At 39.6% G+C, this 15,206-nt stretch overlaps 1 protein-coding gene across 6 annotated transcripts in view; it reads right to left on the bottom strand.

The window, feature by feature from the left end:
• The window catches only part of MACROD2 (mono-ADP ribosylhydrolase 2), an 825,711-nt gene that overhangs the window by 22,930 nt on the left and 787,575 nt on the right, over positions 1–15,206 (bottom strand). For all 6 annotated transcript variants that reach the window (XM_030269686.4, XM_030269685.4, XM_030269687.4 and 3 more), the window contains 3 exons: positions 12,063–12,140; positions 11,376–11,450; positions 10,793–10,882 (listed from right to left, as the gene is read on the bottom strand). In XM_030269686.4, the coding sequence (XP_030125546.4) occupies positions 10,793–10,882; positions 11,376–11,450; positions 12,063–12,140 (243 nt within the window). The remainder of the gene's footprint in view (positions 1–10,792; positions 10,883–11,375; positions 11,451–12,062; positions 12,141–15,206) is intronic.

Below are 15,206 nucleotides of genomic sequence, written 5' to 3'. Positions count from 1 at the left end.
CAGAGAGAACAGTTCATGAGCAGATTTTGTGATCTCTATATGCATCAATTTCTAAGATAACTTGGGTTCCTTTAGATAGGTACAAGATATATATGTATTTCTTATCATCTGCTTTTCATGCTCACACACTTCAAGAGCCAGCTGGATCTGCAAGTGGAACTGCATCCAGGAGATCTATTTTATGCCATGCTGGAAGCAGGCAAAACTAGGAATATTGTTTAAAGACTTTTTCCTTTAACTTTCTTTTCTTTTTAAAGCAAACTTGCCCGTATTGCATTGCCAGAAGATTCAAAAACAAGCTACAAAAGCATCCAAATGTTTGGACATTTACCTGAAAACAGCTGTGTTCCAGCTGCAGAAGCCTGGATACTATACTATAACTCAGTAACTGTGTGGTTACTGAGACATGTCTGTAACCTCCCAGTAACCTCAGTCATCTGCAATTCAAGACTCAGGTTTCTATGTGCAAGCAGATTTATGATGATACAGGCATTAAGAACATTGACAACACTTTAAAAAGACCACAATAGCTGTACCTACCACACACTGGACAGTTACTGCCTTGGAAGACAGAGAGGTAAACAAAAACCACAGAGGATGCCAGTTTTACCAGACTAATATGAGTGTGGAAGCTGTTAGCTATGCTCATGTGAGGGTAATTATAAAATATCTGCTGTCCCAAGGAAGAAGTCCCAAAAAATGAGAGCACAGCTCTGGTCTCTTTTGGCAATCTAGCTGTTTAGATCAGTGTGACCATCAGGCAGGAGCTCCTGATGTCTAAAGGAGGAACTGGGTGTGTGGGTAAGGACCACAGCAAAACACCATGGATCTGTGAGGTGAGATCACAAGAAGAATGGCCAAGGGTTTAACTGAGGTGTGATGGCAGCAGCCATGCAAAACTTGGAGCAATGAGGGTCTGAACCCAAGTGAGGAAGAGGGACCATGCCAGTGCTTACCCTGGCCTCATAGTTCCAGCATGCTGGAAATAAATCTGAATTAATGCTGGAAGGATTCCACCCCTGATCATTGTTTCTTAGAGATTTCTGCAAGACAGCCATGTGGGAAGCCCCTCTCTTTACTGGGACAGCACCAATGTGAGGATGTGTCACCTGTAGAGACCTTTCAATGCTCAGAAAAGAGCAAAACAAAAAGCTATGAAGCTGCTGCACACTCATAACAGCAAGTCCTCCTCAGTTTTCTGACCTCTCCAGACCAGCTGGGTGGATGGAGGCACCATGCTAAGGTAGCAGCACCCCAGAAGGGAGGTGATGCTCAGACCCAGCTGCAGTGACTACCTCCCTGCTCAGTCTGTCAGCTTCCTACTAATCTTTCTTCTAGCTAGGATAGCTGGAGGAATCAGGCAAGTTAATTTCCTTGGCTTGAGTTGCCGGAGTTAGGCATTGATTTTTCAGCATATTGACATCTTATTTTGAAGCACCTGAGGTATCTCCATTTGTTCTCATTTGACACCTTTGTGCGACATTTCAGGCTGTCAGACCGTGAAAACATGTTCAGCAGTTGTGCTTTACTTGAGGAAACACTGTGTAGTTGTAACTGTGTAACTGTGATAGCTTTTGGCCACAAATCTCAATGTTTTCTAGGCCCTGATACAGTGAATTTGCCATCCTGACACCCTGACTATACACCATTGTTAGCTGTAATCAGGGGGCAATGGAGAAGAGACTACTGACTTTTTCTGCTCAAAATCCAGAACAGATTTAACCAATTTTTCTGTGCAGATAGGAATGGTATAGCCTGTAAGTGGCTGCTTATTTCCTCCACAGAGAAAATGCTGAATGTGTAGACAAGCTGTCTTTCAAGGGCTGTCTTTCAAGGGCTGTAAAGTAATTTAAATACTGAGAGGTTTTAGGATGATGTAAATAGAATAAAGGTGGTGTAGGCCTCTGCAGTAGGTATGATTACTGGCAAAGTGACTGCAGAACAAACAGCAAAGGCACATCCTCATCCACAAGGGGGAATAATGAGTAAAAGGGCTTATATACACCAAAATTTCAGTGTAAAGACCCTGCAACAGTGAAACAGTTATGAAGGTCATCCTCTGGTTGAAATTTGCTAGCTGTAGAAAGCAATGGATTTTAGAACTCAGGATAGATGTCAAAAGTCTGAACATGGGAGGAAAATCATTGGCAACTATTTCAGCAAAGCACAGTGTTAATCAAGTACATTATAAGCATTGAAGCATGTGTACAAGTAAGTTAAAAACACCCACCATTCCAATACTCTTCACATTTCTCTTGGATCTCTAAAACAAAACTAAGTGTTTTTGCAGTTGCCCATAGACTGTCTGCAGCTGCAACTCACAGTTCATAATTCAGAGCACTGGCTTAATTGCAGCTACGAGCACATGTACAGCACACAGGAGTGCTCCAGGAAAGGCTCCTCAGAGATCATGCAACACCCTAAAAAGGAGATGCCGAGCTTTTGGTGAAATAACAAATTCCCAAAGAGCTGCACTTCTGCACCAACGTGTTGAGACGACCCTGCTGCCTGATTCAGATGTGGTCCCAGAGATGTAGGAGGGAAGAGCTTTCTCCCTGGCAGGTCATTCAGAGTAGCTAGAGACAAGGTCAGCTGATACTATGGGCCAGATATGCTGGTGATGACTTTGCATGCTCATCGGGAGGCAAAATGTGATAAAAGCCAACCAAGCAGAGGAAAACTCTTCCAGATGGCAAGACCACAAAAGAACACTCATCTGTAACCACATCAGGGAAAGGTGAGGGGACAAAAAACCCGCTTCCAAAAAGTTATGAATAAAGTAAAGAAAAAAGGAAGATAAAATCCAGAGGAAAACATTATGCTTCAAAGATCTGAGAGAGATTGAGTGGCATTTTTCCTGCTCTGGGTCAGCTGCAGTGAGAAAGTTTTAATCTCAGTTGAGGTCATGCCCTAGGAAAGCAACCTCTACTTTACAAGGCTGTACAGACATTTCCCCTCACTATGTAGCAGTCCCTTCTTGTACAGCTCTGGCCTCCCTCTCCAAGCAGAAGAAGCAAGGACACCTATGAAGCCATGGTGTACCTCACTAGCTGAGCAGAAGTGGGAATACACAGAAGAGAAAACAGAACAGAGCTGAATCAAAGTGTGTCTCTTGATCCACGTGACAGTATGGAGTGAGTAAATGCTACCCTGCTTATATGAGAACAAGACTTACTCCTCACCACAGCACTTGGCAAAACTACAGAAATAAACAGCGAAGTGAAAATATTCTTCCACTCCTCAAAGTCACAGAATCTTAAAATCCTAGGGCATATGGTGTTTTCTTTTAATTCCTTCCTATTCTATACTTGAAAAAAAAAAAAAAAAAAAGACAATTCCTCAATCATACCTACTCCACTCCCACTGGTTGTGGTTTCCACACAGTTATGACTGGACTCCACTCTATTTTATGAAAATCCTTGGTGAAATGCAGTTTGTCTCCCTGCTGCCCTAAGTGTGTGGCCATTTGAATATTTGAAACAGCTATAACATTGTGCCATAACCTGGGCAAGGCTGTATATCCATCCAAAACCTAAGCACGTGGGAGCACAGAATTTCCAGTTCCAGAGCCAGCTCAGTTGGATGAGTGTATTCCATCATAAACAAACTTTATTAAAAGAGGTAAGAATCTAAAATTTATCAGTGCTTAACAAAATGAAGACTCCTTTTGTAGAAGATGGCACAAAGACATTTATCTGTGAGGGATCAAATTGTTGCCTGGTGAAACTGCCTGCACTCCTTTGGTCTGCTGGAAGATTGAATTTCTTACTGTGGCACACAGGAGCTAAGCTCACTGTTCAAACAGATACCTCTGTAGCTGTACAGTGTGTGTTCAAGTGCTGCCTTATCTCTGGAGGTGCTAAAGCTTATTTCCAGAAATATTGATGGCTATGATTCCATCTGTAACAGTGCAGTCCTTGGCCAGTGAGTCCTACTTTTTCAATATGTTAGAGAAAACTCTTTCTAAGATGTCAGACTCTCTCCTATATTCATTTCCCTCATCTTTTGGGTGCTATCTGAGATAGTTTAAAAGAGATACATGTTTTGTTTCCATAAGGCACTGCTGTCTCTCTGGAGAGGTGAGCTAGAACCAAAGCCTGCTAGACTTGTACCCCACCATTTGGAATACAGATTCTATTACCTCCTCAATTTTCATATGTGAAAAGGGCCTTATCAGTATCTTAAAGCTCTTCAAGACTTGTTGCTAACAAGTAAAAAACACCCAATATCATGTAATACTTCTATAAACAAATGAGGACTAAGAATGACATCACAGCATCTGCGTTTTTCACTGGGATTTACTGATTTCATTTTTTTTTTTTTTTTGGCACTCCCAACATGGAAAATCAAAATGAAAATGGCACTTCAATATATTTCATTAAAAACATGCAGTTTCACCTACAGCATCTTAACAGATTTGATTTCTCCTCTTTCTTTTTATTTTCTGTATATGGAAAAGCACTCTAAAGCTTCTTTTACTTGATTTAATGCTGAGTGTGATTCAATTCAGTGCTGTAACATAAGTTAATTAAACTAAACAAAGGCTGCATTGTCAACACTTTCAGCAGGAACAAAAAGATGATATTTTTTAATGTAATAAAAATTGCTAATTCATAATAATATTTCTGTTCTGCTTGCTGTAAATGAAATGAAGAAAACAATCAAATAGAGATAATAAGCCATAAATTCTATCATTGTTACAGTATTCCCTATTGTTGTATTCCTGTTTTCTTTGCTTGTGGCTTTTTGTGTTTTACCCTAACCATCATGGCTGGTAACACAAAGTGACTGTGACAGCAAGCAAAACATTTAAGCTGAAAAATTCCTTAGGTGTTCTACTTTCTTATTAGAAAAGCACAAAGAAAAAATAAATTATTTTTCCTTGCAATGGATGAAAAATAATTAAAACTTCAAATTAATCCTGCAACACCTATTTTTTATGTACATTAAGGCTAGAACCTGGGATATGGAGAGTAATGAAAAGAAACAGATTCCTTCTGTGGCAGAAAAATAAATACGACTTTTTTTCCTCTCGAGAGACTGAAATCAATATCTAGAGCAGACTACTGACAGTGCAATAACCACCCTGACTGCCAATGCACAGCGCTGCACAGCATCCTCGGGGAAGCAGCCTCAGAAAAGCCCTGCAGGAGGTCTGCATCCCATGTGCTGCCCCATCCTGCACCATCAGTGAAACCTCTTTGCTGATGTAAAGACTTCCCACTTCACAACTGCCAAAGCCCCCACACAAACAGTGGGGCCAAACTACTCCTCTTCTGCAGTCTGCAATGTGTAAGTAGAGCTAAGAGGATGTAGGTGAGCCTCACCTTGTGGGAATCCAGGGCTTCCCTCTGGCTGCCCTGGCAGGTCTGGGACCCTGGCAGGGGTCAGGAACCCCCCTGGACAGAGCCCCCACAGACACTGTCTGTGATCTCTGTCCATGGAAAAGAGTTTTCAAACTCACAGATGAATTACCAGCTCTGAGTGTTTGATATGAGTAATAATTAACTGTGGCACGGGTGCAAAAGTAAAATTTTAGGTTTCTAGATTAGGGGTTCAAAGGGGACAAGATGGAGGAAATTGGGTGTGCCTTGTCCTTTTTCTCCTTCTTCATGCCCTCCATGTTTCACTGTGGTGTTGGCATTTTTCTGTTGGTTTAGGCTGGGGAAACACTGTCCAACGTAGGTGACAGATATTGGCACGTTATTGTAAATCCAGCACAGGTAGTTTCTGGTATTTAATGTTTGTAACATCCCACTGAGGGCAGAGCCCCACACGCTGCCCTGCAGGACAGAGCTGCGGCAGGGCAGCAGAACATGTTAGAGATAAACAGAATAAACAACCTTGAAACAGCACAGACCAATTATGGCTTCTGCTTTGGCAGCGGGGCTGAAAGACAGAGACTTTCTACAATCTCAGAATCATCAATACCTCAGATTCTGACACACCTGGGTCAGAAATGACTTGGATATCCTTTTCTGCCACAGCTATAAGGAGGGTAGAGTGCTTGATACAGACCAAACAGCCCTTGGACCTCCACAAACTCAGCACAGTGGGCTGGCAAACATAATCTGCTCACAAAATCTCCTCAAATGGCTGATACTGCAGCTGAAAAGTTCACTGGAGTTTTGTGAAGTTCTCAAGAAAATAAAGGTGTGTAAAGCAAGGCTTCATAGGTGAGGTACCTTTTAGGATTTCTGTTCCTAATCTCTCTGTGCACCTCCCGCTAGTCCCATCTCCTGCTTCTCAACAGCCCATATCTCTGCATAGCCTAGAGCTTTAAATACCCATTTGCAGCTTTCTGGTTCCACAGCTTTTCCAGCCTTTCTGCAAAGAAGTCCAATGGTGCACTTTTCTTTTTCTTTGCCAAACATCGGTATCGGTTAGAATAGGATTTTAAAGATATATTTCATATTTAGCATCAGAATATGCTGTAACAGACCAAAAACCTGCATCTGATATATTCAGTATGGGTTCTTATCAAACCAAATGCACTATATTGGGTTCAGGGTATTTTTTCCTCTCCTTTTTGAGCAACTGAATAAAAGAAGTTGGAGCCTTCATACTAGAAGTAGTCTAGAAGCCAGAGCAATTCAAAGTATTATTTTCTTTCCAAACAAAGAGAAATTACCTATTTAAAGATTCTAGTGAAGGCTTTTATTTCTTTTTTTCAAAAATGTCTCATCTTTCTCCACTTGAAGAATTAAAGGAGTTGGGTTAAGCAATAAAATTGCCATGAATCAGTAATAAAAATGTCAGATTTGTCCAAAAAGATCTTTCTCAAGAATTGTTTAATTTCTCTATAGCCACAATGTCATTTTGAAATTTTTGTGTGTTTGATAACAAAGTCATTATTCTGACATTATTTACGACTGTACCAATGCATATAAAATCCTATACATGCCTGAGACTGAAGCTGTAAAACATGAGAGCTCTTTTCCCCAGGTTTTGGAATATTTTGTTCTCTCCAAGATTCCACCATAAAATTATCACTCCTGCAAAAGCAAAATGGACAAGAGAAGAACGGACAAAGTGGTGCCTACAGAGTTACAGGCTACAGCTATTCATGTTACAAAGAATGTTGAGCAAAACTGGGCTTAGCTACAACAGAACTTGGCAGACTTCAACTTTGAAATTAGGCAGATTTCAAATTCAGAGTAAGCAAGCACTGATCAGAAGATTGACAAAGGAAATCACATGTACTGCAAATGATGGAAACCTCCCCCAGCCTGCCCCTGAGCCAGCCCTAACCTCATGGTTAAGGTGAAGATTCTACAGCCACTCTAAGATGTTTCTCATGTGGAGAAACATCACACCTCAAGCTCAAACAATATTCCAAATTGGTACAAGATGACGAAATATTTCAGCCCAAATAGAGAAGAGAGAAAACGGAGAAATAACAGCAATAACTGCTCATTTTCTAGTGCTCTGACAGAAATCCTGCCCCTTCAAAGAGTTAAATGACTTCTAAGGATGATTAGTGAGGGAAATCATCATATTGAATATCTCAATGAAGGGAGATAGAAAGAGAGGGGAAATAAGATGACAGAAGTGAAAGTGGGCTCAGAGGAGAAAGTGGCTGCATATTCACACAAATATGGGATTTACTTCCATGTGCTGCAAATTGTGTTGTGGAATAAATGTGCTGATTAAACCTGCAAATAAGTGTTGAGTGCATGTTCATTACAACACAACAGGACTACTTTCAAGTGTACATGTAACGAGACTGCCAAAAGGTCTGTTAAAATTGTGTACACTTCCCTAGTCAGCAAATAGGGCAGTGATCACCACTTGCTCTGGTTTTTAATAAAGGGATTTGAGAATATTCCCCAATCTTATAAGAAACATAGATTTTCATTTTTCTTTTGCGAACTAGAATGAGCACATAATAGTAGTTGGAAAAAATAAAAAAGGCATCTTAGCTTGCCTTTTTTCTTCAGCTGCTCCCTTATAATATATAACTTCAAGTTGAAGTAGGAAAAAAAGGGAATAAATTGGCACATGTGATATTTTATTACTGATTTTGGAAAAAGCAACAGAAGGTTTTTATGAAACACACAGTGCCTCACATTGTTATATTCTTCAGGGTGATCTGGCTTGGTTCTTACTGCTGGCAATGGGATTTAAGAGTGCAACTGCCAAGATTTTGGTTATTCATTCCTCTGGGCTCCCAGCATCCCAGAACACCAGGATCTGGGACTCCTTGGGAATTCACACTACAGCATGACCCTGGAGCTGTGAAGTGAAATGAACTATATAGAAAGGAACACCCAAGCTTTAAAAAACCCCAAAACACAGAGATGAGAGTTCAGTAAAATTTGCACAACTAAATCAGAAGATCACCTGTGGTTTGTCAGAAGTCCATGTAAACTGACACATCTCTAAAACATCAAGAAACAGACATTTTTTCCATGGAAAACCACATCATTGAAAAACTCCTTTGCATGCCACAAAGCCACAATCAGTAACTGAGCAGCAATCCAGATTTTAAGTTGGAAAAGGACTTTGTACTTTGTTGGTCCTTTAGTGGCTTACACAGCTCCAATCCTGAGGACTTAAGGGATTGCAGATGACTACCAAGAATATAATGCTCCCAGTGAGACAGAGAGAAGAGAGAGGCAGCTACATGCTACCCTTTGCTCTGGGATAAATTTGAAAACACACACAAAAAAATCTCATGTAGAACAGAGAGACCAGGTAGTTGGAATGTAGTGGTTGCAACATTTGGCTACGCACATAGATCCAGAATGGGTCAAACTGACTAAAGATCTATGAATTTCTGATTAACAGGACTAGCAGTCCCACATTAGCCTTTTCCCCACATTCTTACACAAAAATACAGTATTTCATCCTATATCAAATGTACTGTGTGTGATGTTGGAAACCTTTCAGCTGAATTCTTTTAGGAGGTAGCACTTGGGTTACATAAAATAATATCACATATTAAATCTCTTTGTAATGCCAGGCAATCTCTTTCCATTAAGAGGAATGTCTCATTGGGAAACATATTTTATCAGTCTGAACTTCAGCTGATTTTATTTTTCTTACCTCTTTTTGTCCAGATCCACTTCCCTTTATGGCAAACTTTCAAAACCCATGTGGTAGAATTTGTGCCCACCAGAACAAGAAGCAACTAGCAAGATGAGCTAAGGGGGTGGCTATACCCACAAGAATGAAAACAAGACAAGGGAAAGGTTTTATTTCCTTCTCTGCTCCTGCTCTGCAAGAGCACCCCATTTATTTTCCTGTACCAAAGACAGGTCCTTTGGAACAAGCTGAACTGAATATTTGTGCTCTTATCCTGCACACAGACACATCACATCTCCTCTTATCATAGAACTTACCAAAAGATCACTTAAATTGATGCCACTACTTCTATGGACTTCAACAAGCTGTGGATCAAATGAATCCTGCACAGTATCAACACCTGAGACCCCAGGTAGGAGCAAGTTCCACAATATTTAGCAAGAACTTTTTACTTAGTATTTGAAACTTTTAAATCAAGGGCTGGAAAAGGAAAGGTGCCGAGAACAATCCTTTTCTGACATTACCTGCTTTTCCTTAACATTGCATATTTTAATAGTAAGTAGCACAGATGTTGAAATATAATCTCTCTTCTGAGAGCTAAATGACAGTCCCTAGCTGTTGGGTACACTTACACTTTAGTTGTGCTGATGCATAAAATAATACGTAAATAATTTCTATTTGGAGGAGATTAACATAACAGGATTGGTATTTGCAATCAGGTGAGCCTGTACTGCATAACCTGGGCTTGCAACTGAGGTAGTGTGGTACCATTTACCTGAATTTAAACAGAAGAATTATATCAATTCTACCTTCACCATCATTAACACAGCACAAAACCAATACCATTAACACAAATGATAACAAAGAAATGTGATTAGTCTCAACTTGGATAGGCAATTAAAATTAAAAAAAAAACAGAAATGGAAGTATTGTTTAGCTGTATATGAACAAAGAGGTTCTATTAAACTGGCTTTGCAGTGAAGAAAATTGTCAACATTGGTAATTCAGGTTTGCAATTAAGTTGATGTCAATGTGGCTGAGAAAAGGACTTCATAATTAGGACAACACAGTTAGTATTGACCAGAATTTTCAATAAAAACCATGTCTGCATTTTAATTTGGAACTGTAATATTCATCCTTGGGCTCTACAAATGACCATATCATTAACTAGCAGTTACTTTAAAATTAGATAATTATTTACATAATACATTGTTTTTATATAACCATGTGCCTTTACAAATGGTGAGATGATTGCAGGGCTCCCAGGAGCATCCAACACTTAAACTTCTACATTTCCTTGCAAAAGTATTCCCAAGATTTTAAATACTTTATTCCCATAAAAAATTTACTGCTTCAGAAGACTGTATTCTCAATCCAAATATTGGTTTCTTCATTATAATTACTAGTTTTAGTTACTCTTTAGTTAAATCTCTATTAATGATCTCACAAATAACTATCATACCCATTTATTTAAATACTCCAAATGCTTCTTGCATTATGGGCTTAAATGCAAAAAACCAAAAGTGAGGAGAGTATTTAAATGCCACTTTTGAACCTGAGTGTGCACTTTTTTGCACTTAGCATTCTAGTGAGATCCAAGTCCAATATATAAAAACTACACACAAAGATAAGACAAAAAAAAAGTTTTTTTCATAGAGGGAAAAAGAGCACTTTTCTGTGTCCTTTTCATGTTTCCTCACAATAGAAAAGGATAACATGAGTCCTGCAGCATTCCCTGTCTCCATCTGCTTTATAATAGGCTCACCTCCTTCTTCTTCTTTTCCTTCTTCCTTTTCCTCTGCATCAAGTATCAAAGGAATCTCAACTTCTGTTGTGTCTTGGTTCAACGGTGGATCTGAATAAATTTGATAAAAAGATGAAGTGTAAGGCTTTTCAGAATGGACTTGAAAGGATTAACACCCCCTAGAGACCTTGCCATTAAAAACACTGGCAGAGGAAAAGGATCTTTTCCTCCATGAGTACAAATAAAAAAGCTGTCCAAGGAAATCCAAGGGGCTCTAGTTCAGAGCAAAGCCTTGAAGATACTGGACTTTGTGGGATTTAGCAAAAAATCCCATGTGCTTACTCCAAACATGGGTCTTCACTGGGACTCTTTGCAATCCCAGAGACACACACAGCCCATGCCCCACCCCTTGATGTACTGAAGGCCAGGTTGGATGCAGCTTTGAGCAACCTGGCTTCTAGAAGGTGTACCTGCCCATGGCAGGGGAGTTGAAACTAGATGATCTTTAAGGTCCCTTCAATCCCAGGCATTCTCTGTTTCCATGATTTTACGTTAGTGTTTTTGCTTGTTAATCTTGCTCTTTGATTTCAAAACACTGAAGTACCTTCTATTTCCATGCAGGAGCTTTGGGGATCTGCCCCAGTTTTTATCTCCTCATTTGCAGAAACATCCTGTTGTCCTGTTAATACAGCAAACAGAAAGTGCTATCAGGATGATGCTGCATGCAGGCAACTCATTAAAACAGAAAGTGAACCTTAGACACAGCACGGTAGTTCTAAACCAAGAACCGCTTTTTTTTCTAGGAAGTGAACCATGTTGGACATGTTTTATATATGAAAATATCATTTAATAGTACTAAACATTGGGTTAGTTAGATAGCTGGTCAAAACTGACCCTGCAGCACTTACAGTTTTTCTTCTTTTGCAGCTCAGCCTTGACATTGTTTTTCTCATAGGAGCTGTTGTAAAGCACTTGTACTTGATGGTCAGCAGAAAGAACAGAAACACCCCACAGGCTTTCAGAACCACAATAACAACACAGGAGGACATGATAATAGTGCTGTGCACCCAGGATCAGTATGGCTAAACCTATTTAGAGACATGTGGCTTTCCCAGTAGCATCAGGGGTTACTGTCCCACAGCTGGCTGACACGTAACCTCTATTAGCCAACAACATTTCCTTAAGGTGGCAGAAGTCAGGCTTAAACCCACTGAGTGCTGACACTGGAAAAACTCAAGTTTCACACTGGTTCATCATGTCTGTCCTAAAAAACTTTGATACAAAACTTTACCTTTGGCTTGATCTTGTTCACACACCGCAGGATGCACTGAATCACCCTTCTGCGTGCCTTTGGAGCCTTTCAGGGAATCTGAGGGAAAAAAGCAAACAAATAAATCCTGAAGCAGTTTTCATGCTGGGAAAGTAGACTTGAGTTAGAGGAGCTCTTAGGTGCCAGCTTCATATTTGGCATTTTGATACACTGACCAATTTTCTATCTGGTTAACTACAGTCTTATAAACTACAGAAGTGTATTTGTGGGTTCCAATTATTCAAATTGATTTCAGAATCCCTGCCCATACTGAGCAGTTTTTTTGCTGGCAGTACAAGCCTTAAACCAGGAGCTGATGAAGAAGGATGCATAAGAATAATCAGCAGCACTACAAAGAATTATATTCCTAATGAGTCAAGTGGCACAAATCTATGAGAAATAGCACAAACCATCTACTTGATGAATAAAGTGATTTATTATTTATTTAGAATAACAGTTTTTCATGGTTGAATTTACAGAAACTTTAAATCTTTCCAGAAACATTAAATCCCATCAATCCCTGTGCAAATCCTAGCCTCATGTCACTTGATGACAAAGCTCCCAAGGCCAAGAGTGCTTTTCTTTTTTGGGGGCAGACTGTCAAAATGAACTACCCAAAGCAATGCTTGGAACCAGTGCCACAGTGAGACTTAAATTACATTTTGGCAGAAAGTCCAATTGCTGTGCTATCTGGGGTCTTCATAAACACAAGGCATTATTTTGTTGCATCAAACATTTTCTGACAACAGCCAGTTTTGCATGGGGATGGAGAAATACATAATGCATAATTCAGGTAATACAGCAAAAAAGACACTTGATTTAGTTTTGCTCATCCTCTTCACAGACAGATTTCACTGGATAAAGGACTCTCTTTGAACCTCATCAAAAACCAGTGCTGATCTAACTGCACATTGTGCAAACCATAGGGATAAGTCCACTCCAGGTCACAACAGCAGCAAGAGATAACCAGTATTTTTGTTCCCATGTGAGATGATTTCTAAAATTCTGCTCAATGGAAAAAGTAAGTGACAGTGCCAAAAGATATACAGCACGTGATAATAAATTACGTTCTGGCAGTGCTTTTACAGCTTAAATTCTGGAAGGTCCCTCTCAACAACACTGTTGAGCAAATCTTACAATATACCCAAGTATGCCCCTGTAAAACTCTGTTCCTGAAAGTGTCCAAAAGTAATCTCTGATGGATAAGTAGAAAGCTAGGTTGTTAATATCTGATCCAAATGTAATAATCTGTAGGAAAGGTATGTGCTGAAATTGTGTGGCTTTAATTAACTGCAAATAATCCCCCAAGGCAAATATTTAATTACCCGCACAGTTTCTTACTTCTTTCATGGCATGACAATAACTTAAAAAAACCTAAGTTTGAAAGTAGAATAACTCACTGATGTACAATTTGCTAAACTTTATACCTGCTGCACTTTTTTTTTGCCCTACTGCACCAATCTTCCATACCACACTATTCCCACCTATTGGCACAGCTGGCAGTCTGTCCCATGGGCTTCATTCTCAAGGAATTGTAATTTGGAGTTAAACTTTCATTTTTATCATAAACAGTTGTCCAATTGCTCCAGTGTTTGAGAAAGCAATGTAACTGCACTGAATTCCAAATTGTCCCACGCAATCTACAATGATAATTTTTGCAAGTTGTTTTTTGCAAAGCATGTCTCTGAAAAAAAGACAATGGACAGAAGTTACTGCCTGGCTGTAACAGTCTCTCAGTTTTATGTCAGCAGCAGAAACCTGTCTTGATTGGTTTTACCATGCATATTCTGAGCTCCAAAATCCTAAATGTCAAGATCAGATCAAAAGTTACTCCTTTTCAAATTCAAATATTGCACTAAATATTCAAGCCAAAATGTCCAAAGATAGATTTACTTTTAGTATTAACAAGAATAAAATAAAACAAAGGAATAAATCTAGATTTATGAAGAAAATCTGTGCCAAGCAAAAGTGAAAGTGTAAAACCAAAGGCAGTGATCAATAAAAATGCTGATGATACACTGAATTCTGTATGCAAGTTTTCAGTAGGATAGTGGTATTCCTCAGGCTCAGCTGATCCTCTGTGCCCACTTAGCCCTTTGGAGCCTTGTGCAACTGTGTGTAAAGCCATTATTATATTCCTATATGATTCAGGGTCTACAAGAGCTCTGGCTGTCCCTAAGGCCTTTCTTCACCTCTTACTCACTTTATTTTGTAAAATGGCTTAAAGCAATTTTAGCCTTCTCTAAAGGCTCTTTATTATCTGTTAAGTCATACCAGAGAATCCAAGCCAGGATATTCTTTCACAGCACAGTATTGCTTAACTTTTTGATAACATATACACTGGGCACTGTAAGTACAAACTGAGACTGTAAAAGTTAAGACTCCTCCAGTCAGGACTGAAAAAAACCTTGTTTCTGATGCCACACCGGGACACAGTTCCTAATATCACACATGAATGAGCTGAACAGGAGATTTAATTGCATAAATAAGCCAAAGATAGGCCACATTTATCTACTGCACATCAGGAGCTTAAGTGATGGTTGAAGTCTGAGCATCCCTTAGTTCCCTCAAAACTCCTCCTTGCTGGCTGGAGTGGCAGTTTCTGTGTCAGGAGTGCTTGTCTCTGTTACCCTCCATTTTATTGAAACAAGTGTCTTGTGGGACTGCATGCTTGAGTTCACCTGGGAATTAGCCCCAGTCTTTAACGATCTGTCTACAAAATATTTCGGCTTTAAATAAACTGATCAGAACACTCTGCAAGCATATTCACTGCTCCTATCAAATGTATATTGAATTCATCGCCAAGAAAAGCACACAGCTTCAAGTAAACTATCAATCCTATCCTTCCTGCCAATAGTCAGGCACTATTTTGTCTAAATCCTGTATAAATCCCCGTGCTTTTCCATACCATTCATTTTTTTCCTTTGACTGTATAAGGCAATGCTACTCAAACACGATTCTGCAAAAGCTAAGGAAGAAGGGAGATGCTAAGAACTGAATGTTAAGTGGTTTTAATGCTCTTTTGAAATTCACTTCCCCAGCCACTCTCTGTATGGCTTATTTACTGAGTAGTTTCTAATGTGCAGAACATCTGGGTCCTGTACACAGCATAGATAAATCATCATG

The sequence above is a fragment of the Taeniopygia guttata genome, chromosome 3, assembly GCF_048771995.1.
Source record: "Taeniopygia guttata chromosome 3, bTaeGut7.mat, whole genome shotgun sequence".
NCBI classification, from domain to species: domain Eukaryota; kingdom Metazoa; phylum Chordata; class Aves; order Passeriformes; family Estrildidae; genus Taeniopygia; species Taeniopygia guttata.
Note: the sequence above shows the minus strand (reverse complement) of the source record. Positions and strands in the feature narration are given on the sequence as shown.